General features: G+C 43.0%; 2 protein-coding genes across 6 annotated transcripts in view; one reads left to right on the plus strand and one right to left on the minus strand.

The window, feature by feature from the left end:
- Positions 1-24237, minus strand: part of adad2 (adenosine deaminase domain containing 2) — a 29822-nt gene extending 5585 nt beyond the window's left edge. Inside the window, exons 1-15 of the mRNA XM_053846619.1 lie at positions 24128-24237; positions 23350-23479; positions 23149-23275; positions 22933-23050; positions 22748-22882; positions 22484-22634; positions 22239-22409; positions 21217-21425; positions 20815-21043; positions 20610-20742; positions 18992-19805; positions 18778-18867; positions 18407-18557; positions 13532-13666; positions 7079-7151 (exon numbers count right to left, since the gene is read on the minus strand). Coding sequence (XP_053702594.1) covers positions 19695-19805; positions 20610-20742; positions 20815-21043; positions 21217-21425; positions 22239-22409; positions 22484-22634; positions 22748-22882; positions 22933-23050; positions 23149-23275; positions 23350-23471 — 1506 coding nt within the window. The 5' untranslated portion in view covers positions 23472-23479; positions 24128-24237 and the 3' untranslated portion in view covers positions 7079-7151; positions 13532-13666; positions 18407-18557; positions 18778-18867; positions 18992-19694. The remainder of the gene's footprint in view (positions 1-7078; positions 7152-13531; positions 13667-18406; positions 18558-18777; positions 18868-18991; positions 19806-20609; positions 20743-20814; positions 21044-21216; positions 21426-22238; positions 22410-22483; positions 22635-22747; positions 22883-22932; positions 23051-23148; positions 23276-23349; positions 23480-24127) is intronic.
- LOC128748166 (four and a half LIM domains protein 1-like) lies at positions 149-8197 on the plus strand. Of its 5 annotated transcripts, XM_053846625.1 has the most exons (7): positions 178-198; positions 5418-5513; positions 5677-5844; positions 5906-6080; positions 6400-6569; positions 7210-7396; positions 7572-8197. In XM_053846625.1, the coding sequence occupies exons 3-7, from the start codon at positions 5689-5691 to the stop codon at positions 7721-7723; spliced, it is 840 nt and encodes a 279-aa protein (XP_053702600.1). In that variant the 5' UTR covers positions 178-198; positions 5418-5513; positions 5677-5688; the 3' UTR covers positions 7724-8197. The 5 variants fall into 5 exon arrangements, with proteins under 5 accessions (XP_053702599.1, XP_053702601.1, XP_053702600.1 ...); XM_053846624.1 differs by lacking the exon at positions 5418-5513 and having other exon boundaries at positions 149-198; XM_053846626.1 differs by lacking the exon at positions 5418-5513 and having other exon boundaries at positions 158-198; positions 5674-5844.
- Positions 24238-24563: the final 326 nt, after the last annotated feature.

Consider the following 24563-nt stretch of genomic DNA (forward strand, 5'->3'; position numbering starts at 1 on the left):
CCACAACAACACTAACACGTGCAGCATTCAAAAAGAAAAATTAAAGATGATCATATTACAGCGCTTTTATTTTGAAGGTGAGCTCTTTGTTTCCGGTGGTGAGCGTGAGCTTTACGCAGGCACAGAAGTGTTGTCTGACTCTGCAGCACGGTGCCCTCAGACACACTTCTGCTTCTGCTGCTGTGGACTCTGCTGCCGGTAAGACCGAGGATGGGGACTGAAGCAGCCTCCTCTTCTCACTTATTTTTAACTTCATTTGCTTGTTAGTGCATTTCAAGCAGCTCAGTGGAGGTTTGGCGCACTTTTAGTGTGTTTTTTAAGCACAGTCAAATGTGTGTAGATCAGTAACTCGAGGGAAATTCCAACATGAAGCTTTATCTTGATTTTTGAAAAGGAGAATCAAACTTGTCTGGGGCGTTGCCTGCATGTCTGTCCTGATGTGTGTGTGTGTGTGTGAGTGAGGTATAGTCTCGGACCAGAGGAAGCCTGCAGAAATCTGTTTCCAGTTAGGAAGTCTCGATGATGGAACCACTGAGGCTCAAAAATGCATCGCAGAGGTCCATTTAAATTCCTTTACAGCTATTGTGTGTGTGTGTAAGAAGTGCAGTCGGTAATCTGGAACAAGTCAGAGAGTGAATGAGAAGCCAACTGTTGCAGTGACGTAACCCAGCAGAGCACATCTGCATCTGCTTGTTTCTCTTCACGTTAGCATGTGCTACGGTATGATCCATGACTGCACACTCAAAACATCACTGGGGTCAAACGTGACACGCGCTTCCATAAAACCATCTCTGCAGCAGTCCACGGGGAAACTCCCTGACTCCAATACAAACGGAACACAAATGTTGGCTCTCTTTTTCAAATGTATAAAAAAAGCAGATAAAAACAGATCAGATTTGAAGTGCCATTATAAAACAGAGGGTCACTTTTTACACGTAAATACTTGTCTCAAGTTTGAGTCGTTTTTTTCCCCCCCCTTAATTTTAATTTTTAAGTCTAAAATTTATTACCGCTTTTAAAAAATATTTGGATTAAAAAAAGAAAAGATTGATGCTTTAAAATATATTTTATTCATTATAATAATATTTGATAATAATATTTAATATAATAAAAATGTCTTAGCCATAATAAAAAAATATGTAATTCAAAATGCAATTATACATACATACATACATATATTTTTATTCACACATATATTTTAGTTTTATTTTATGAAGCCGATCAATTTGATTTTTTTTTTCATAAAAAAAAACCCAAAACATTATTTCGTCATTTATTGGGACAGATTTTCTTGGTTCTATGAAACGTTTTTTTTTTATTTCTTTAGTTTAATTTTGACAAGGCAATTCAACCGACCCATAAAAACAGACCCTGTATTTTCCTCTGTAACTGTAATTAAAGAAGCGACGTCATCCTAGACGAAGGAAGCACTTATCGTGAGGTCTCTGGAGACAGAGATGTAATAAATCAGAGAACGGCAGCCCGACGTAACCTGCTTTGCCACAAGAGTTCTACTTTCCGAGTCTCAACACGATTTTCATCCAGCCGCTAAGAAACTGTCATTTTGGTTTCTTGGAATCCCACTGAACTCTGAAAGACTCGCCCGGCAAACACGACACGCCTGAAAAAGCTCTGTGTCTGTGGCGGAAGTTTCTGGTTTGTTCAGCTGCTCCGATCCAAAAGCACTTTCTGCTAAACCCATCACGTTTGTGCTCGTAGCTGCTGCAGCGCCAGATCCAATAAGCAACACACGTCCGCAGCGGGAGAATTAATGTTCCACATCTCTTGCCTCTTTACGTCTTTACATTTGTCCGAGGCGCGGGATCGAGCCGGGTCAGCTGTTGGGAAGGTTTCTCGGCTCAGTGGCTGTTAATGTGTGGACACTTGCGACTCACATCTTCTCAGTAAATTCACGGTTGTTTTGTTCATTCGTTTATTTCAGATTACATTTCATTATTAATTCAAACTGAGTTATTTATTCATTTTTTGAGTTTATTTATTTGCTTGTAAAAAGCAATTTAAGATAACTGCTTTTAATAATGAAATGAAAAAAAAAGCAATATTTCATAAATGATAATTATTGTTATATTAGAATAATAGTTATTAATATTATTTTTATTTTTGGACCAGTGGATTTTATATCTATTTATTTATTTTACATAAAAAAATTCTGACTTGCTTTTTATTTTTTTTTAAATGTCGGCGGGTGATCCTCGCTCCCCCAAGGTTCGACTGCCAGTGCACTGATGCACTCCATGGCCGTGTGTTTGATTGACGAAAGAAAGGTTCCGAGCATGTTTGCCAAGGGAAAGTCTTTCACTAGGATTTGCCAATAAAGCTACCAGCAGAACACTTGTCTGGACCGACTGTCCTGGCCAATATCTCCAACGTTGCGTCACCAACACTCATACGGCCAGCGCTTCATCAGAAACTACATTTTCAAGCCTCTAAAAAAGAAGTCCAAACTGCATGTTGTTCTTACTGACTCCTTCATTTAAGCCGCTCTACCGTCAGGACACAAGAGGCCCCAAAATACCTCCCGCTTCCACACACAACGTTGAGGAAGGTGAGCTGAGGGAGAAAGTTACTTTGTCTGTTGCTTCTAAATTTAGCCAACAGGAAGTCTGGTGAGGCCACGCAGAGCCAGCTAATGATCCACTACCCCTAACTCGCGTCTGGCGGAGGTCACATGATCAGGAGTCTGATCTCATCAATCCTTTATTTATTTATTTTTGTCCGCATTCTAGAGCGGTGAGCTCAGAACTCCTTCTCTGTCTCACGTCCTTGCTGCTTTTTAATTTTTCAGTTTTAGAGGCGCCACTAAACTGAGTTTTGGGGAAACTGGTTGTAAATAAAAGTCGATAAAGACGCTGCCTGAACATAACGAATCAAGATGATAGGACCATTGAAAACAATCAAGAATGGAGAAAACTTACTCATTACTTAGTAGAGTAAGTACATGTACAAAAATCCCATTATTTTGTTTTATTAAATAAATAAATATCAGGGATTTTCATATTGAAAAATCACATTTTTTATGTTTATAAAAGCCCCAAAATAAAACTTGATAACTATGTGACTATGTTACCAATGGAGCAAACAAATTAGTTCCTGCCTGTGTCCACAGCTTCTCGTCTCCATGGTGACCAAACAAAGACTTTTATTTTGCCCGCTCTGTGAAAGAAGTGATTTGTCAGCATGTTTTGACACATGAGGAATTTTTATTTCAGGACGTGCAGCAGCACAGAGCGTCTGACGTCAGAGCCGTTTCCTCTCAGCCCATTGTTGGTCCAACAGATAAGACTTGGCAGAGCAGCCTGGCAAACTTCGGCTAGACTTCATTTCTGACCCAGTCGCTGCAAGTTTGAACCAGGAAGTTCAGAATGGAGTGTTGGCTGAATGTTCTGGGGTTGTGACCTGCACTGACTGTCAGCTTGTGCGGCGACTGCATGTTGTTTCTACTATCCAGTTTTATCAGCACATACAACTTAATTCACTTCTTAAACATTTAGTCTCAATTTTTTTCCTGGCAATTCAGAGGTGGTAGATTTTCTTTCACCATAATTACATTAAATATGGTTAAATAAATAAACTTTAATAGGATATATATTTTTTATTTTTCATTGTTGATGGTAAAAATGATAACATTCATAATAATAGCACTATTCTTTATATTTTTTAAAGACCAGACCTGCTCTTTTTTTAATAATATTTGAAAATAGTATTTTCTTACATTAAATTATTTCAAGATATTTGGGTGTCTTTTGCCTCTTCAGTGACCTCACTCCTGCGCGAACAGCCGCTCCATTACTGAGTGAATAAAAGGCGAGTCACACTTGAGTCATGACATGATGTCATGACTCAAGTGTTTGACCAGCTTCATTAACGCCCAGCCTCCTGGATGTTTTCCCTCCCGACACGTTGACTTCCTGCTGAGCTCTCCACAGGGAAGCGACCTCACCTCTGACTTCATATGGCATCGGTCTTTAGCGGGTTAGGTCAAGATGTTGACCGCAAATGGTTCAGTGAAAATGTTTCTCTCATGATGTTTGGAGGCAACTTACTTCTAATATGGCAATATGAACCTAATTGTACGAGCAAACTGACAAGCAGAACAATGTCCGTGAAGATGTTGGAAGCTAGTTAAACCTGGTCGAGACTCAAGTCATTGACTGGAATTCCATAGATTTGTGTCTCACATGGTCAAAACTGAATTTCATACTCGACTTGTTCCACTTAGGGTCAGCTATTCTGCTGAAACCACTGTGGAACACAGCCCATAGCTTCCTTATGACCTGCAGCTAGTACACTGTTCTGGTTTTAGAGAGCCGCCCAGGAGTGTGTGTGTGTGTGTGTGTGTGTGTGTGTGTGTGTGTGTGTGTGAGAGAGTGTGTGACTAAACACTCTCCTTGTGAGGACTGAATGACTTCCTGGACCCCACAAATCCAAGCCTCAATTTCAGGGTGAAGACTTCAAAACAACTAGGTTATTGTGATAGGGTTTCAGTTCGGTTCAGAGACCTGGTTAAGGTTAGGCAAGTGTTTTGGATGGTTAAGATAAGGGTGAGAGGCTGGGGAAAGCATTAAGTCAATGAGAACCCTCACAATGTCCCCACAAGGACAGCAATACAAGTGTACGTGACTGTGTGTGTCTTAAGATTCTGTCAAAGTCCCGTCAAGAGCTCACCACATTATTCATTCCAGGCATTCCTTCATACGTTCACCTCACTGCTGGTGGACGGACACACACACAAACCCACACACACAGAATTCCTCTGCAGCAGCCAACTTGAATGTGATGTGGGAAAGTCAGCGACTCGTCTTGGTGTGCGGTTGTTTGTGTGCGGTCTTTTCCTGTTGTGTTGCTTTCATGGACCTTTACGTGATGGTGGAGTCCTGCATGAGAACTTCATCTGAGACAAGACTCCTCATTCTTCCTTTCAGCTGTTAGTGGTTAACTTTAATAAGCGTTGACGCAGTGCTGAAAACTCTCTGGCAACTTTAGGTTTTAATCAAGTAATCTGGTCGTAAATGCACATAATTAACGTTTATTCTGGTAACCACTTTTTCTTCCCTTTTTTTAACATTCTTAACAAATCTTAATATTTAAAACTTAAATACTTGACTGCTGACCACTGCGCACTGCACTCGTCCTTCATGAGCTGAAGATCTGGCAGAAGAACAATAAACTGCAGGTGGTCATAATGTTATGGCTGATTCCCCAGGCTTGATACAAAGTATTTTTTTTTTTTCTTTTAGTACAAACCCTGAATTAAAGCAGCAGTACGCCTGTTTTTAACAGCGCTATTTTTGACTGCTTCCTGTGTTTAAGAGACTTTCAGCTTTGGAGTCGTAAAAAATAATAACAGCATGATGTCACCGAGGTTTTAAGCCATGTTCCACACGGTCATTTATCAGCAGGCAAATGGAGGCTGGGGACTAAGCGGAGGGAAAGACGAGGTCTGCGAGAAGACGTTTATCACCGGGCCTGGCTTATCTGATCGGCAAACACAGGTCAAGTTTGTGTACCAAGACTCGCTGGAACAATAGCTGACTCACTTCCTCCATTTCACAACTAAAAGACCTACTGAAACCGTCTTCTCTTTTCACGAGAAGAACCAGCAGGGTTCACGAACTAACTGGCAGATGACTAACTTGGCTTGTGTCCTGTCAGCAGCAGTGAGGAGCCATGGCTGAGAGCACCCGCTGCTTCTACTGTCGGGAAGATTTGGGGGGTAAGAAGTTCACCCGCAGCGAGGGCCGGCCCGTGTGCGTCCGCTGCCACACCAAGTTCTGCGCCAACAGCTGCCATGACTGTCACCGACCCATCTCTGTGGAGTCCAAGGTGAGCAAGCCAGCGGTGGGCCAATGTAAGCACCGCGCTGATGCTCTCCGGCTTCTCCCAGGAACTGAGCCATAAGGGTCGATACTGGCACGAGGAGTGTTTCCGCTGCGTCAAGTGCTACAAGCCTCTTGCTAAAGAGCCATTCAGCACCAAAGATGACCGCATCATGTGCGGGAAGTGCTGCTCCAGAGAGGACGCGCCACGCTGTCACGGCTGCTACAAGCCTATCCTGGCAGGTGAGACTGGTCGAGGACCAAGTCATTTCACCAACACAACTGACCTCGGAAATACACAACTATATTCCATTAAAGAGTCAAAACCATGCTTTATATTATTTGTATTATGTTTCACTATCCTTAAAGCAGCAGGTGATATTTACATGTATCTCTATGGCGCCACCGCGTGGTCTTTTATCGTCCCTGCAAATTCATAGTTATAAAAATCTAAATATTGCCCACATTTAAGTAATTTAACAGGCATATTCAACGATATATTGGTGATCTGCAGAGGTCAGCAAACCAGGAAAAAAGCAGTCATCAATTCTGTCTGTCGCAGGCACCGAGAGCGTGGAGTACAAGGGGAACTCGTGGCACGACGAGTGCTTCACCTGCTACAACTGCAAGCGTCCGATCGGCTCTCAGAGTTTCCTCTCTAAGGGGAGCGACACCTACTGCAGCCCGTGCTACGACAAGAAGTTTGCCAAGCACTGTGTTGGCTGCAAGAAGGTTGGAATTCTCACGCTTCATTGTGCAGCCCCCTGGCCTGTATTTCTGCCGGTCTCATGACGTCACCGTTTAAGTACAAAAAACATTTTTAAAGTTTTTCTTTAACAAATGATATACAAAAAATACATATACAATTAATGAGCATTTTTGACAGTATTACTTGTCCCTCTAAATAAATAAATAAATGCAAATTTACCACAGGAAAAAAATTATCCTCCAATATTTACAATTTATATTCTAATTTCTAATCTTTAAATAAAATATATATGTAAAATAAAAATAAAAAAACGAACACATTTTAAGATTATATTGCCATGGTGGAATTACACTTTTACCCTATTTGATTTCCCATTTTCTCCTTATAATAGTTAAGTAACAACATTTAAATTTAACACTCATCTTCTACTGTCAGCCACCTATATAATGTGGCCCCACAATGTGTGCCCATGAGCGATTCCAAGGGCCAACATGGGCAGACCACAACATAAAAAAGCTTGAGCCTGTCCCACCTGGAGCTCTGGATCGACTGAACAGCAGCAGTCGTCTGTTGGTCGTGCTTCATTTCCGGAGATGATCAGCGTCCTATGCCACAGACAGAAAGAAAGAGTGAGAATCTAACCTCATACTTTATTTTCACCAGCCTATAACCTCCGGAGGAGTAAACTACCAGGACCAGCCCTGGCACGGGCACTGCTTCGTCTGTGGCACCTGCTCGAAGCCACTCGCCGGTACAAGTTTCACGAAGCACCAGGACCAGGTCTTCTGCGTGGAATGCTACAAGAACACTGTGGCAAAGAAATGCAGCGGCTGCCAAAACCCCATCACAGGTATCGATCCAGCAACTCCAATATTCACTCTACACTCTACAACATTCATAACTGTAGTTGCATTCACACGCCTCACTAACATTTTATATTTTCACACATTTTGTTTTTCTTGCTACTCTTTTTGCGCTTTAAATTTTCAACCACACACAGGAAGTCAGCGCTTATGTCCTTGCAGGTTTCGGCAAAGGTGTGAACGTGGTGAACTACGAGGGCAGCTCCTGGCACGAGTACTGCTTCAACTGCAAGAGATGCTCCCTCAGTCTGTCCAACAAACGCTTCGTGGCCCAAGGCAGAGACATCCTGTGCCCCGACTGCGCCAACAAGTAGAAGCGTAAAGCTTCGCATGGATGCAGAAATCAGCCCAAGTCTTGTATTTCATCCTGATTATTGGCGATGGTTTAATGAGGTATCATGAAACAGTATTGCAGGGTTGATGAAACACTGTCCTCATTTTCAGGGGCCACCAGATGTCCAAACATTTCACAGCAGACAGTGCCATCTGGTGGCCTCTAAAAGTCAAGACACTGTTAGCAACCCCTCGATGTCATGAAACCTCATCTACCCGTCACTACTGAACATGTTTGCGACTGAAAATCATTTTGGGAACGTTAAAAAAGGGAGCTTGACTGTAACACAACCATAAACATTACATTTTAAGGGACTGCTTCATGCACTTTTGATTATAATGTTTGATTTCATCTCAAGTTTGTTTTACGTTTACTCCTTCCTGCGTTTTCTTTTATAATTATTTCTGAACTGCATGTTCTATTCAGCTGCTAAAATAAACATAAAAAACCCTGAGTCCTTTTCTTTTTTCCTGTTTAGCTGTGAAACAACAAAAAAATCCCTTTTATGGCTTATTATTGCTATTATTCTGTTGCTACTCATGAGAATGCATCAAATTCTGATTATATGAGGCTGGTTTCTATCCGAAAATTTGTTTAGAATATCACAGTTTTTCACAGCAGTAGTTTCATCCTAGGTCATCATGCTGAGAAACAAAGATGTACTCATCTTACTTCTGGCTCAGTCTCTCTCTCTCTCTTCGTGAACACCCTCAAAAGTTGACTTCCTCTTCTTCCAACTCTCCTGACTCAAACTGTCTAAACCACACACACCGTGGCAGTCACTGCCCTATAAATCTTCTCCTTCTCCTGCTGCTACTCTGACGTCACAGAATATATTTGTAGTGTACATTGATTGCTGATAAGCAACATTCAATATGTACACTTCCATGTTCTCTTCCGCGTCGGATCACCTGCACACACACACACAGACACACACCAATCACAGCAACGCACTACGACTGCAGTTCTGCAACAGTTCAGTTCAACTCTTCCTCTCAGGTGAGTACTTTCTCTGATCCTACATTCGCCATGTGCTCCTTACATCTTTCAGATTTTAGGATCAGGGATGACTTCCCAGACGAAAGTGATCCATCTGCTCATCATGAGTCTGATCTGCTGCTCCACGGCACAACTAGGTAAGTTTTATGAAAACCACTACCTCTGCAGGAAAGTCGTGCTGGCGGTTATAAAGAAACATCTAGACAAACATCATTAAAACCTAACAACGACACAATTCAACGGAAAAAAAATCTACAGCTGTTCACTAAACTTTTCATGTGAGTCCCAGCGTATATATTTCATACCTGGATACATTATCTCAACTATTATGACAAAACCAATTGAAGATTAAAAAAACTTTTTTTCTTCTTTTCTTTCAAAATCCCAAACAAAATTTAGACATAACTAAAGACAGACGCACTTATTCATGAGTGAAGGATGAGGGCAACATGAGATTGACAGATGGTTCAGATGGCTGCAGTGATGCGGTCGCTGTACTGGACTGTCATGGTAAAGAAGGAGCTGAAAGACTAGGCTCTCAATTTACAGCCACTGTTCCTCCACAGAGAGGATTACGTTGAGGCGGCGCGGGCACCTGTTTCATATGCCTCCCGGTCGCCTCGGTACAGGCATGCCTCACAAGGCCCTGGGAAGACCCAGGACACATTGGAGGGACTATGTCTCTCGGGAGGCATGGAACACCTCGAGGTCTCCCCAAAAAGCTGGAGGAGGTGTGTGAGGAAGTCTGGGTATCCCTGCCCAGACTGCTGCCCATGCAACCCGGTCCCCGATAAGCGGGTGAAGAAGTAAAGAAAGACAAATAAAAATAAGAATAATGAGAATCCATGAAGTTTTTTTTAAGGGGGAAAATGTTGATTAGTTGATGCTACAGTTTTATTCAGTGTGATCTGTATTGTTTGATTTAAGTACAAGCACAGCAGTGAAATTTCAGACTTTTTACTGTTCATGTCAGCTTCTCAGCTCAGTCTGTGGGGGAAAACTGCTGACCTCACACCCTTGTGCAGCCACTGGAGTTTAAACCCAGGAGTGTCCATCCCAAACTTACAAGAGTTCACCGTCTGTCTAAAATTCAAGCTGAAGGTAAACAGAAGTCACGACTTTTAGATGTTGATTCACAAATGAAAAGTTATGTTTGGCTTTGTCATCCAGACAGTCGGAACCACCTGGACCATCTTCATGTACCGCCACCCTGACTTTCAGTATGCAGAGCTGGGTTTCGGGGGAAGGTGGAGTCGATTAGTAGTCTGGCTGTTTGGGGAAACATGGACAACCGCCTTTGTCAACCTGGAACGGCTTGTTTGGTACTCCATGTGTCTGACTTGGTCCGACACCAAACACAAGCCCTCTCTTTATGTCAACGGCAACCCAATGAACATCATGATGGGTGAGACTTGTCACTGTTATACTACTATTTATAATCAAATGTACTGAACACAGCGGGACCAAAACTCCATACAAAACTTGTCTGGGAATGATTTCAAGGCTCCAGCATTCTGATCGATCGCCTTTAAAACTGACAGTGGCGACACCTTGTGACCAACAGTGAAATTCCGCTGTTGATTTTCTTCTCCAGCTAATTCCTTTAACGCCTCCAAGTCCTCGTGGCGATCCTGCTGCGCGCTGGCTCCTAACGGGACCCTCACTCTCGGGGCATCTCACTTCCTCATAAACGGAAACGTCCAAATCTCGCCCAGCACACGACTCTTTGGCCAGATCTCTCTCTTCCGGCTGTGGGGCCGAGAGCGCAGCAAAGAGGAGGTGACCTCGCTGTACTGCACTGAGGGGCTCGTGGTGAAGTGGACGAGGGACCACTGGGACACCCGCTGTGAACCAGTCCCGGATTCTTCCATGAACTGCGGTGAGCCCAAACTGAACCATCTGTTCTGAGTCTAAATAAAGAGATGTTTTGATGTGGCTGGAGAAGACACCATGTCTGCCTCCCGACACTGACTCAATATTGACCGCCGGCCTTCTCCTCACCAAAGTAAACACAGACGGTTCTCAGCAATCAACATGAAGGGGCCGACACTTCTATCAACGATCAACAAGAGCTAGCTGCATTTCACTCTTCCTTCTGCCTCCTTCTCGCCCACACAAATCCTCTTCGCTTTGATCCCACAGCAAATCACCGAACATCACCATCCAGAGGGACAGCTATCTAACCTCATCCCCAGAGCAACCAAACTCACTTCAGTCTTTCCTCCCTACAGAGTGGTCCCTGTACCAGGTGAAAGTTCTGATCGCCATCATCCGACACGACAGCAACACCACAGATCTACACACGGCCAGAAACTTCACACAAAATTGGGCAAGTGTTACAAAGGAAACCAGCACGGAATAGCAATGTTTGTAGCTTTGTGTTGCCGAACAGGTTTTCTGGGGTATTCTAGCCAAGGCAGGGAGCAGTTTTTGTCCTGTCTTGATGATATAGCATTGTGTACCAATCAACAGTATAACTTTTATCATGTTTGCTGATGTGCTATATAACTGCCAGGGGTACAGTGAATGCCCTAATATTGCCATTAAATACAATCCTTTCCTTAGCTTCAGGATGCGCTGCCGACCAACATTGAGGTGCACAGTCTGACCTTGGTGGAAATGTTCAGGTAGAACTTTTATATTTTCAATAGCATAATAAAATGAGGTGGTCTGGACAGAAAAAATAATGGATCATTCCAAACAGGTCCGGGGCAGAAGATTTCAGAACGACATCACCCACTTCCTCTGTGAGTTTTAATTGGAAAACCTATCAAGTAGGAAGGAAAATCGGGAAGTAATAGGTTTCCTGTCTTTTTCAGAGGTGGGTCAACCCAAACATTAAAAGGTAAGACAGCATAAGAACCAGCACATATGACATACATATGACACAACATATGAACACTAACAAGTGCCTTAAAGAAGCGCTTTATTGATCAGACAACATTCAAACACTAAAAAGGGGGTGAATAGCACATATGATGGATTCAAACCCTGTCAAAGCTCTGACACTGACTGAACCCACTTAACTTGTATCCAGGAAATCCTTCAAACTCCCTCAGAAATACTAGTAGAGGCAGAAATTCTGGAGTCCTGAAAGACCACTCTGATGACTCCTGGTCTACAAATTCTCTTTCTCAGGTTCGACTGCCTGATCGAGGCTGAGGTCGTTCCGGGGTTAGATGTGGCTATGATGCAGAGAGACGTTCATCGATACCTTCAGGATCCCTACAATGACGCAGAGAGTCTGCTTCAGATCATGGTCCAAAGTGACAGCATCCAGACCACAGCTGTCGGTGAGACAGCAACAGGGACCGACAAATGTTGCCAACAATAACCCAAGTGATTTTTCTCCTCACTTTGCAGAAAGCTTCATGTTGGCTACGGACAGTCCTCCAACTGGAACAACTGCTTTGACAAAGACCACTGCTGTAATAAGAGAGTCTTCAACTGCCACATTGACTAATCGTCCTGCCACCACCATCAACCCCACCACAACTGTCCTACCTACCACCAGTGTGACATCCATTGACCCCAATACCGCCAGTCCCACCGAAACCACCACAACTCCACATACCTCCCCGACATTTCTTCCTACCTCCACTGAAAGAACAACCCACATCTCCACTACGGCGACTCCAACTCTTGCTGCTCCAACTTCCATAACGACTCCTGCAGTGGAAACAACCACCAAAACATCCACCACTCCAACCATCCCGCCATTTTCAACCACAATGGCCACCACAACTCTACAATACATTCCAGTTGCAGGTCTGTCTGGAGTAAATGTCCCTATTAGGAGTTTCTAATATAATACATCTCTCTTCCTGCAGAACTGTATTTTGAAGTTCAAGTGAAAGTTTCCATAACAGGAAACGGTGAGACAGAGCACATTCTGCATTCCTGGGTATGTACCACATTCACACAACAGAATATAGCAGAGTCAGTAGACCATATAAGTATGGATGGGATGGACAGTGTCATCTCATCATCAATCATGCTGCACCAGCCTCTTCACACCAAGTAAGACTTAAGTGGCCAAACGGCTGTCGACGTATTGAATGGGTCATTACATTACTTCATCCAACAACATATTTTCCAGTTGTATTTATCCACTTAAAAAAAGAAAACACTTCTAAATGTCACTGATCAAAGTAGTAGCGAAACACTGACACCCGCTGGCCAATTTTGGCTTCTACCTCAACCTTCCTATTCTCAGGGACACGTCTTTTGCCAACTACTCTAACTGACCTTGATCATCCTCTCGATCCACATATTAACAACATTGTTTAATCTAACCGGCTATCTTCCACTTTTTCATCTTTCAATCCACTAAAGGCAGCTAACACCTCACGCCATTTTAAATAATCTAGTGCTCATCTGATTGTTGTTCGTATAAAGGCACGCAGTGTTTCTTTTACAGCTCAACACAAGTTTACCAGATGATCAGATGACTGTCATCGACTACCAGCTACTGCCAGATATCACTCACAGGTGCAGAGCAACCTTTAATACTAAGATTTCAATTGAGTTCTGGCACTATAAATGTTAATATTTGGCTCTAACTTACAGACAAAGTAAACCAGAGCAGATGAAAGCCTCCACCTCGGACAAGGTCCGGTTTGATTTTGTTCATTTCAAGGACCTCATTGGCTTCACTTATATTTGACTGTCTATTATTATTATTACTGTCTACTATATTCTATTGATTCCAGGTTTCCCGTGGTGGAGTCTCAAGGTAAGACTGTTAAATATTCTATCCAAACTTTAGGACACATGTTGATTAAAATACCTCTCATGGTCAGCAGGGAAAGCTGTGTGTTCCAGGTCCAGGTGATGATGTCACACGCTCACACGGAGGAAATGGAAGCGCAGATAAGAACCCTCCTCATGATGCCTTATGACAACGGCTCCATCTCCATAGCAACTGAAGACGTACAGATAAGTCGTATATGTGAGTGGAGAGGTCTGAAAGTGTTCAAGTGCAGACAAAGAAACAGTGACTATCACTCTGCTGCAGTGAGTTTCATGTGTGAGGCAGAATCCCTCAGGACCCTGAAGGGTCTCTTTGAGTGGCCCGCTACTTCAGGAGGAAAATACTGCTCTCATCCGTGTCCTAAGAACCACAGTATCTACGCAACCAGACACTGGTGAGACCTGAGGCACTTCCATGTAACCCTGGAACACACACTGCATTAATTGTTCCTCAGAAATATTGTCCTTGTTGATGGGCAACCAGCAGAGCGAGGTTTAACTACAGATGATTTGCTGTTTGTTCTCTTATCCATCTTTATGATCCATGTTCCGTCAACATGGAATTAATGACTCATTATCTAAAAGTCAATTTGCGCAGTGATCTATACGACGGTGAGTCCTCGGGAGCCGCAGGGTCAGAGTTGTAAAAGGCATTAAGCTCTCAGTCAATATTTGGTTCACGAGTTACATTAACTTCAGGCCACCAGGCCAAATAATTAAGACAATTACACTTAAATTAACAGACGTGCTTCATCACAAACAATAAAACGTAAAAACCTATTTAACATATTAAAACGCTCCTCTCCTGCTAACATAAACTTCTCACTCGGCTGGACAGCAAGTTGCGCCTCAGTACAGAATGGATGGATGCAGACGTGCGCAACTGCCCTCTAGCGGTGGAAACTATCCATGACCTTGGCGACGTGGATGTCACGGCTGGTCAGTTCATTAATATTCACGTGGCACCAGGAGTGATGTTTTGATGTGCCACTGTCGCTCACTTCATTGACCATTGATCCGCTGCAGGAAACGCCATGGATGTGGTTGAGATGATTGACAGTTTAATCCAAGGACAATCCAAACTCACTCACCCTGAGCTGGAAATGGTCCTCGACAAGCTGAAGGACGTGGTCAGCACTGGGGTGGTCTCGCCGGATCTGGGTCAGGCTGTTATCAATATCATTTCTGAAATCCTGGAGAACGAGACAGACCTCTTGCTCTTCACTAACACGTAAGTCTAAAGAACATGTCTCCAGAAGAGTGAGATCGAGCGCTCACAGAGCCTGTCCTTCAACAGCATTCTGAACCTGACCCAGGCTGTGGGTGACACCATGGTCGGCTATGATGGATCGTCCTCTCTTGTGGCTCCAGCGATCGCGGTCTCAGTGGTGGATGTTGACCCAGTTCACTTCCCAGGGTTGACTTTTGCCGTGTCATCGGACAGGACTGGCAGCAAGCCTGAGGTGTGCATGTTTGAAGGGTCTCAGGAAACATCCAGATACTCTAACCCACAAGTTTCTTTCGTGCATGAAGATAGTGGCTGAGATTCTTGTGCGTCTTGTGTTTCACAAGTCACAGATTGTTGCAAATTTCAACACATTTTTTTTGTGACAAATGTAACTGAAGTGCCTCTCTTGTATCTCAGATCCACATCAACCGATCCCACATAAACGGCACAGTCACCTTCATCTCCCTGCCATCAGTCCTGCGAGAGAGTTTTCCTAAAGGTCCAAACAAGACCCAGCCCAGGATTCAGTTTCAGTTCTACGGAATACCACTTCTCTTTGAGGTGCCACCATGTTGAACTGCTATTCAATAAATGCTTTGGTTAACATCAAAGTTTTAAATTAAATTCAAGGGTCCAGGGCCAAAACCTAGGAATTTTCTGTGACCCATAACAGCCTCAAATACTAATTTAAAGCACACAAATCTCTACATATCTTCATTCTTAATGTCACCAGGGCTACATGTTCAAGTCTCTCAGATAGCAGACGTTACAGAGTGGGTGCACAGCTGTGTCTAAAATAAACACTAGTAGCTTTTTGTAACATTGTGTCTTATTGCTTTCAGAACAATCACAAGCATCAGATCCTCAACAGCTATGTTGTGTCAGCCAGTGTGACCAACGCCACAGCGCCCATCAGAGGCCTGGAGGAAGACATCCTAATAACGTTTCGCCATCTTCACTCAAACCAAGTAGGAGTGTCGTAAATACAGCTCATGTTGAATATCTGAATTTGAATCCATGAGCTTTTGTGTTTTTAAGCTCAATAGGGACATAAGGTGTGTCTACTGGGACTTCAATAAAAACAGTAGGTATTCGCATGTTAAATGACAGAACGTGAGGCAGATTTAAGAGTGGACATCTTGTTTTAGAGGGACACGGAGGCTGGGACGGTTACGGATGCAGGAAACACAACAGCACTCGTGACTACACAACCTGCCTGTGCGATCACCTCACACACTTCGGAATTCTGATGGTACGAAAGATGGTTTGGATCTACAGTGTGCTCCACAGCACTGTGACTTTACTTCACAGTAGAAGGTAACTACAACTAGATTTGTCTGTGTTTCTCTACATTAAGGACATCTCCAGAAGTGGCATGGACCCGGCAACAGAGCAGGCTCTCACCATAATTTCTTACATCGGCTGTGGATTCTCTTCGCTGTTTTTGGGAATCACTGTTCTGACTTACATTGCTTTTGAGTAAGTACCCAAACATCATACTGTCGATCCATCTACATCAAAGGCTAGAAATGAAAGTGTAGAAGATTCCAACATAAAACACGACCTATGCAGCTCAATACTCCATGTCCATGCCAACTTGGAGTTGGCGACACTTGCACCCGAGTGACTTGGCTCTAAAAAAGCAGGTCAGTCTGCTGGGAGGCGTTTTTTTTTTGTAACTGCACCTCTACAGTACATCCAAATCAGTTGCTTAATGGTGTTTGCTGTGAACCAAGTACGGCCAGCTACAGCCAACCCAACTGCTTCTCTGCAAACCAACCACTAGATGTCCCAAGAGTCCAATTTATGCTGCAGTCACTGATCTCTTCAACCACTCTGCATCAGGAAGCTCCGTCGGGACTACCCCTCTCAGATTCTCCTCAACCTCTCCTTGTCGCTCCTGGGCTTGAACCTGGTGTTCCTCCTCAACTCCTGGCTCTCCTCTTGGGGTTACCACAGCCTCTGTGTGGCCACTGCTGTCACACAGCACTACTTCCTCCTGGCCTCCATCGCCTGGATGGGGCTAGAGGGGATTAACATGTACTTCGCTCTTGTCAAAGTCTTCAACGTTTACGTGCCGTCTTACATGCTGAAGTTCTGCGTGCTGGGATGGGGTGAGTCGTGTTAAGCTAACCCCCGCAATGATCAAGGTGAAGAAAAGTGTTGTCCCTCCAGGGCTTCCTCTGCTTGTCTGTGTGCTGGTCCTGGTGTCATACAGAGAAGCTTACGGCAGCTACATTAACAGCAACATTCACGCCATCCTCAGACCGCTTGAAGACCCCAAGGACTTGTGAGGCTTTCTGACTCATTTTCCACTGTTTTAAATGAAAAGCACATTCTACAATCAACCTCTTCTTCAAGAACTCAATTTTTTATTCCCTCAGACACTCTGGTTTCCCCCCCACAATCCAAAAACATGCACCAACATTGCACCTCTTAACCACTCTGACCTTGGGTCCAGTGTCACAATGTCACATCCAAAAGTTTGTTTTTGATGGACTTTTTTCTCCTCTTTTGTGCTCGATGTCTTCAGCTGTTGGATTCAGGATGATGTCACATTCTATGTTTCTGTTGTGGCCTACGCTCTCATCGTGTTCCTTGTCAACATTGCTGTGAGTATTCCAGGAAGTGACTGCAAAATAAAAGTCTCTTTTTCCTCATGATGAAATTGAGACTCTTATTCATCAGGTTTTCATCGTGGTCCTGATCCAGCTCCGTCACATGCAAGTCAATAGTCCAGTTGGGGCAAAGAATGGACTGTTGCACGATCTGAAGGGATCCGCCAGCCTGACCATTTTACTAGGACTCACCTGGACAATTGGCTTCTTCACCTTTGGACCGGCCCGAGTCGTCCTGCTCTACCTCTTCGCAGCACTCAACACTCTACAAGGTGCTTCTTCAGCTCCAATTAGACTTGGTCCTCAAGACACTAAAAACTTGTACTTCGAAGTGAGTCGGATAGCGAATGGTCAGCATTGTACTGAGATGTTGAAGGTATTATCCTGAACACAACAGCTGACCACGTTGGCTCCAGATGGTTCGCCATGTTTGCATCCTCTGGCTCCCCTCTCACATCTCCAGGTGGAGGTGGAGTCATACATCAATGAGTGATGGGTCTTGTTCACACACTTGTAGTAATGTGGAATAATACAGATCTTGTCTCATACGTCTATCGGGACCGATATATTCATCACTATCTTTAACGCCTAACCCTAGTTCAACATACCAATACCATTCCAAAGCTATGAAATACCTCTCCAGTAATGTAAAGAATCTATGAGGCAACGATTTAACCTAATTTCCCCTTTCATCCTGCAGCAGCGGAACTACTGAGGGATGAAACTGTCACCATTATTTCTGCCTAATTTCTTTATATTTCAGGTACATTTATCTTCTTCTTTCACTGCCTGATGAAAGAGAATGTGAGGAAACAGTGGAGGGTTCATCTCTGCTTCGGACGCTTCCGGCTCGACGAGTACTCAGGTAAGTTGACTAAGACAAAAGCCCATTTAATAACACTTAAGTCTAATTGTATCTGTCAGACAATGGATGCATCTTTCTCAATAAATCCAGACGTTTGAACCTGCAGCTTGTTCCGAAGAATAGCAGCATATAGACGAGTGGTTTCTCAGATATTGTTCGCACATTCACATTCAAAATGTGTGTCTGAAAATGTGTGCTCACCTCTAGAGTGGAGCCACACTGGATCAGTTGGAGCTGTCGCAAAACACAGGCCCACGGTTCCAAGACAGTCAACGCCATCTGTTCACTCTGTCAAGTCCAGCTCCACGGACAGCACCTCGGCCTCCCACGGCTCCTTTCCGGGAGACTCCTCCTGCATGAGACCGAATTTGGGTGAGTGAAACAAAGCCTGTCTTCGATGAGGTGTTTAATAGAGAAATCACATGTGAACACAAACACTTAGTCTCAAAGGAGATGCAGACTGTGACTGCTTTTGTTTGTTTATTTCATGACTTCCCAGGTGGGAAAATCGAAGAGTCCCATTACTGACTAGTTTAACGTTACAGATCTCTTGATGGGCGGCGTGGTTCTACCTCGTGCGCAGAGGCGGCCTTCCAGCGCAGGATCGGTTTCTCTCCAGAGAGCCACGAACACAACGGCTGGACGGAGGAACCCCTTGTTCACTTAACAAGACCGACCAGGAGAAGTTTGTCACACATCGAGCTTGGACCAGCAAATCAGAAACAAGACTCAAGGCAGTTATTTTTGTGTGTTTATGTCACATTGTGTTTAGCAGCGTATAATTACCACGAGTACTTTCATCAGTGCCAAGGAGGAGCTGGTTGCCAAGCAACTGCTGAGTGGAACCATGGCGACACCGAACCCTGGAAGTGGAGTTTCTCTGGAAATAATGTTCAATTTGAGATGACGCAAGTCCATCTGAAGCCAGAGGAGCACAGTTCTGACTTGATATGATTAGCACCACACAGATCGCTCTCAGTCGAGACAGTCCCATCCTCCACTTTCCTCCCTTGTGACTTCTTTATTTGCCTGAATCAGTCTTTGAATCGGTCATTTGTACAGTAAAATCACTGATCAGTTATACTGTATTTGGGTATGGATATTAAGGTCATGATAATAAAGAAAATAATAAAGCCAAAAATATGCACCACAAAGTCATGAGCATGAAAAATTTTTTTTTTTTTTTTCAATACTAGCAAGATAACAAGAATTATTCACGAGCTGATTTGGTGACAATATTTACTTTCAATATAAGAAAAGCAGACAAAACTAGATGTTTCTTTTTAAATGTATGCTATATGAGAACAAAACTTTAATTGTAAAATGAACCCTTCTCAAATAATCTGAACTTAAATTAACACCCAAAAAGTCGTCGCCATCAAAGAACTGCGAATCAGTGCAGAAAAAGACAGACATTGAAAACTGTGAAACCTTATGTATAGGACAATACAGGGAACAATGAACTCAGAAGTGGAGAATTCTAGACCCTTCAAGCACTAAAGCAATCCACAATGTATTTGGATTGCCAGGGGCCCTCGTGGTGGCTCATTAGATGGTCCTTGACCACTGCTTTCACCGTCTGGTAGACAAACGCGTCCATCTGCAAAACAACCACAGCAGTCAGTTGCTTTAAACAGGCTGTTGCATGAAGATATATTTTCATAGTTCTATATGATCTGGGCTCACTATGACGCGTAACATGATATGCACTTGATGATGGACAAGATCAAGTCTTTTTTTTCTTTTTTGTGCTGATTTTCCAGTGGATTCCTTCAAGGTTTTTTTAGTTTTCCAGGATGTCCCCCAGTCCAAGTATTGCCTCTCCAATGAAGTACCCTGATGTGCCAGAATGACCTAAGGGGGGGTTCTGCTAATGTACAGATGGAATATTTTGAGGCACTATAGATTAGCTATGACAATTATTAGACAGTGCTCCAAAAATCTTTCTCTCACTGGTGAAGATGGTCACGGGAAGAATGCACTCCTATGGTTCAGGTTGAGTCTTGAATTTGGATGTGCCATCTGCTCACTTTGCTACAAACAGAACTAGTGAGATCTGGTGGTCTGAACCGGACATATGGTCATCATCTGCTAGAAGCAGAGATGAGAGTCTGGGGTCACCAAACCAAAGGACCTCTCCTTCCTGAGTCTAATCCTGACTTGAAGAAGTCCTGTTCTTCACACTTAAAGAGCAACATTCACATGTTTGGCTGCTTTCTTTAAGTCCACTAAACATTGGAATGATTGAGACTCTTTGATGGAGGTGGTCCCCAGTTCTATTGAACCAAATGTTCATCTAAAGCTGGACACACTTGACTTGACTTGAATTTGGATGTACTGAAAATCTCCATCTTATACCGGGTGAGTAACTCGGTCAAACTTGTGTGATGGAAGTTCTGCTCACCTTGACGCAGCGATATGTGGCAAGAGCCTGCAAATGTTGATGTCCAGCCAGCTGGGCGACTTTACGGAAATAACAGTAGAAGGCACCTTTGCAGAGGCGGCTTGAGCCGCCGGTGCTGCCCTCAGACCGAGAGCTAGCCAGCACACAGAGAAATCCAGCTGTTGACAAAGTTGAACACATGCGTTCCACGGCGTTGTTCACTTACTCTTCCACAACCAACCCGGTGTTGCTGTCCACCAGCTCCACGTCTTCGTCTCCATGGCACCAGTTGATGCTGATGGGAGGTTGGATGGAGGGCTTTGCTGGCCCGACTGGGCGTCCAGATAGAAACACTATGTTTTGTTTCTGATATGGCACTGGAAGAAGGCTCTCCCAGTCGTCACCCACACGCTTGTTGATAAGGTCCGATATGATGCTGCTTTGTCCTTCACATCCTAAAGAAACAGAAGAGCGATCAGTTTGGTTTGATCAGTCAGTCACATGACCACAGCAGAAGACGAATATTATCCTGTCAAATAATGCTAGCTGCTAAAAAGAAGATATAACCAAACGTGAGTGTGGCGATTTGAAGTTACATCATGTACCATGAAACCATTGAGGTCTTTACCAAGGACCCAGCTCGTGATGTAGACAGGGTGGATGAAATGGGTGAGTGAAGAGCCCTGCAGTCCAATCACAGTCCAGAGACACATCTTGTCACTTCCTGACATGCAGCATATTTTGGCGGCCCACTGGTTCGGGTGCAAGTAGGCGGACGAAACCAGCTGCCCCATGTAATGATACTTCAGATTCATGGGGGTCCAGCTGCAGCCATCTCTGAAAGTACAGATGGTATCTTTAGCAAAATCCAAATGTGCTTATTTCAATATCAACTCACAATAAATATTTAATTTTAAAACCCTCCAGAGAAACTCAAATCAGAGTTCTGAGTTGGGAGTAAGTTTGTGTTTCAAGTAGAAGAAAAAAAGTAGAAGACTTTTGTTTTAAAGAACCTTGCTTGTTTACACGGCCCTGAACCAGAATGGAGCAGGCATGACACCATTTTGGTGCCCTACATGAAAGAGACGAGGAAGGAAGCCATTTTGACTAAGTATTCCTTGGCTCAACAAAGATTTAAAATTTCATTTTAATCTTGTAACATTAAATGAACTATCTTTACAACAACACAAAGATCAAGTCTATGATAATCGCATACGATACAAAATGTATTCAAAATGAAAGACTAAGAAACATTGTAAACTTAATCAAAGCAATGTTTTCAACTGAGAAATTACAAATTTAGATTAATAGAACATAATTTAAAATACATAATATTAACGGATTCGATTTTATTTTTTTTAGGTAAGTAGAAAGAAATTAGCTACCAGTTAGCTTATAGTAAAATAACAGAGAGTAAAAGCAAAACAATTTAAAGTTTAGAGTAAAACTACTCATTTATCATAAATAACTAATGTCATTGAATGTTTTTAATCTCAGCAGATTTAACCATCGGCATACTGAACGTTAGAGGTTTTAACGAAGCAAGAACAATATATGAGATCAACGACTTCATGTGAAGAAACCTGAGAAAATGATGTCACTGTTGGATTAGAAGTTAGATTAGAAAAGGAAAGGAAGGAGTCTCTTTACTCAGAGTAGATGTTTTTCACTGCTCCTTCAGGACACTGGTTGGTGTAGAGGTGCAGACTGATGTTGGGTTTGAGCTGAAGCAGGTGGCTCTCGTCGCTTCTTTGGAAAATACTTATCTCACTAGTCTTCGGATCTGCATCGAAGAAAAGCAGCAGATGCTTGTAGAGAAACCTGCAAACCAGGAGACACTTCTCAGTCATAAAGGACGTCAGCTGATCATATATAAACACAGGTACACATGTGACCTCTGGAGAGCTCGTCTGGCGATGACAATGGCGTGACAGTCAAAAAGCATTGTCCCGTCGTAGCAGAGCCACTTGGTGCCACTGAAACCGCCAGCACCCACAGCTACAACTTCATAGGAATCAAATGGCGGACCAGCTGGGTTGGACATTTCTGAAACACACATCCTCAGAGGTTAGAACATGAGGAAGGCTCCCACAGACGGTGTGCTGAAGATCAACACCCGTTGCTTGTGGTGGACCTCCAGTCAGGGAAAATGATCTCACTTGTAATCAGGACGAATGCTGCCATGTCACTCTTACAGTCTTGGAAATCGGGAAACTCCTTCAGGAGGCTGTCGAAGGTATCACTGCTGATGGCTGCCATGTGATCTTTGTGCCAGTCCCTAAGCCAAACTGGAGCTAAAAAACGGGATTAGTAGCTGTCGGCTGCCTAACCTTTGTAAACATACCTTCATCTTCTGCTTCTTCTGGTTCTTTGGCCTGATCCAAGAGAATCTCTTCCTCCTCTTCGACCAATGTGCTTTCACCAGAGGCATCATAAGCAGCAGCATCGACCTCTTCATACAACTCAGACGAAGAAAAAGAGGACAATGAATACCAGCATTCCCCATAAGCTCCCTGTAGTTCCTTCATGACTGTACGAACACTGCCACAGCCGTAGTTACCTTCCCGTTCTCCTTGTCATCTCTGCAATCATCAGCTGCATTTTGAAGTTTGGAGATAAACGGTGAACAATCAACCTTAAAGGCCAACGGGTCGGACTTGCTATAGTCATCCTTAAAGAGACCTTCACTGAGAGAAACAAATAGAAATGATATCAAGATGCAACAACAAAAGGAAGAGCGATATCTGCTTTCAAGACATACCTTGATGCTGCGTCAGCCTTGTCCTCACAAAGGTCAGGCTGCCAGTTTAGACCACTCGGCCGTTTTTGTAAACACGCCGCAACTCTTCTACAGTTGAATCTGGTTCTATCTTTGACCTCCATGTCACAGTCTGAAGACACCAAAATGGCCACCAAATGAATGTCTCACTTTCATCGTCGGTGTACTACTAATAGTACACCGACGATGATTTCCATTTCCATTTAATAAGACAGGCTTCTAAAACATACTAGCTAAGAGGTCCACTGTAAAGTACATTGAATTAAATGCTTTCCTAAATGTATTTATTTAAGGTATTCCAACATTTATTTCCTTTTTAACTGTCAATATTTTTAACAATTTTGTCAATATTCATTTTTTTTAAACATGCATGACTGGAAATCTGTGACTGTTTCTCTTCTCGACTTTTTAGCCAGACAAGTGGAGTTATTATTATTTATCTATATAACAGAAGATGAACTGTTCCTCCTCGAGTTCGTGATTTGCGAGCTACTTGCTTAGCTTAGCTTACAGGGAAGTTAACGAAGAAAAACGGATCATGAAAACGAGTTTCCACATTTAAATACATGCATCGTAAGCACTCGACAGTTAATGTTGTGACACATGGCGTGTCACATGATGAAACCAGCTACAGTTAGGACCCGAGTAGCTGTGGAGCTAAACTTAGCCAACACAGTTCCTCCTGACCAAAAACACGACCGTCATTCACACGCAGTCACAAAATACATTCGACAATAGCCTTGACTTTTAAAAACAGTACCTTCTGAACATCCACTGCACGCTTTGTTTTTAGTTTTTAAGTTAATGTTCGACGTCTTGCTGCGAGGTGAATGTTGATGACTGACGCCACCAGGCGGTGTGCAGTCACTATTTTCGGATACCTAAAACTTAAAACAAATTATTTGTACTATTCGCTTTAATTCAGATGTTCAAATAAAATGTCGTCCTTTTAGGATTTCTCACGATTTGTTTAGTTATTATCCCACCACGTACAAAACATCTCCAAGTTTGGCTTAATAATATTTAGTCTTTTGATTATATATATATATATATATATATATATATATATATATATATATATATATATATATATATATATATATATATATATATAGTGAGTTTTAAAATACAACTAAAATAAATATGACACGTATTTAAATTCATTTTTAAATGCCAAATTTCTTAGTTTTTGAAAT

The sequence above is a fragment of the Synchiropus splendidus genome, chromosome 17 (assembly GCF_027744825.2).
Source record: "Synchiropus splendidus isolate RoL2022-P1 chromosome 17, RoL_Sspl_1.0, whole genome shotgun sequence".
Classification (NCBI taxonomy): domain Eukaryota; kingdom Metazoa; phylum Chordata; class Actinopteri; order Syngnathiformes; family Callionymidae; genus Synchiropus; species Synchiropus splendidus.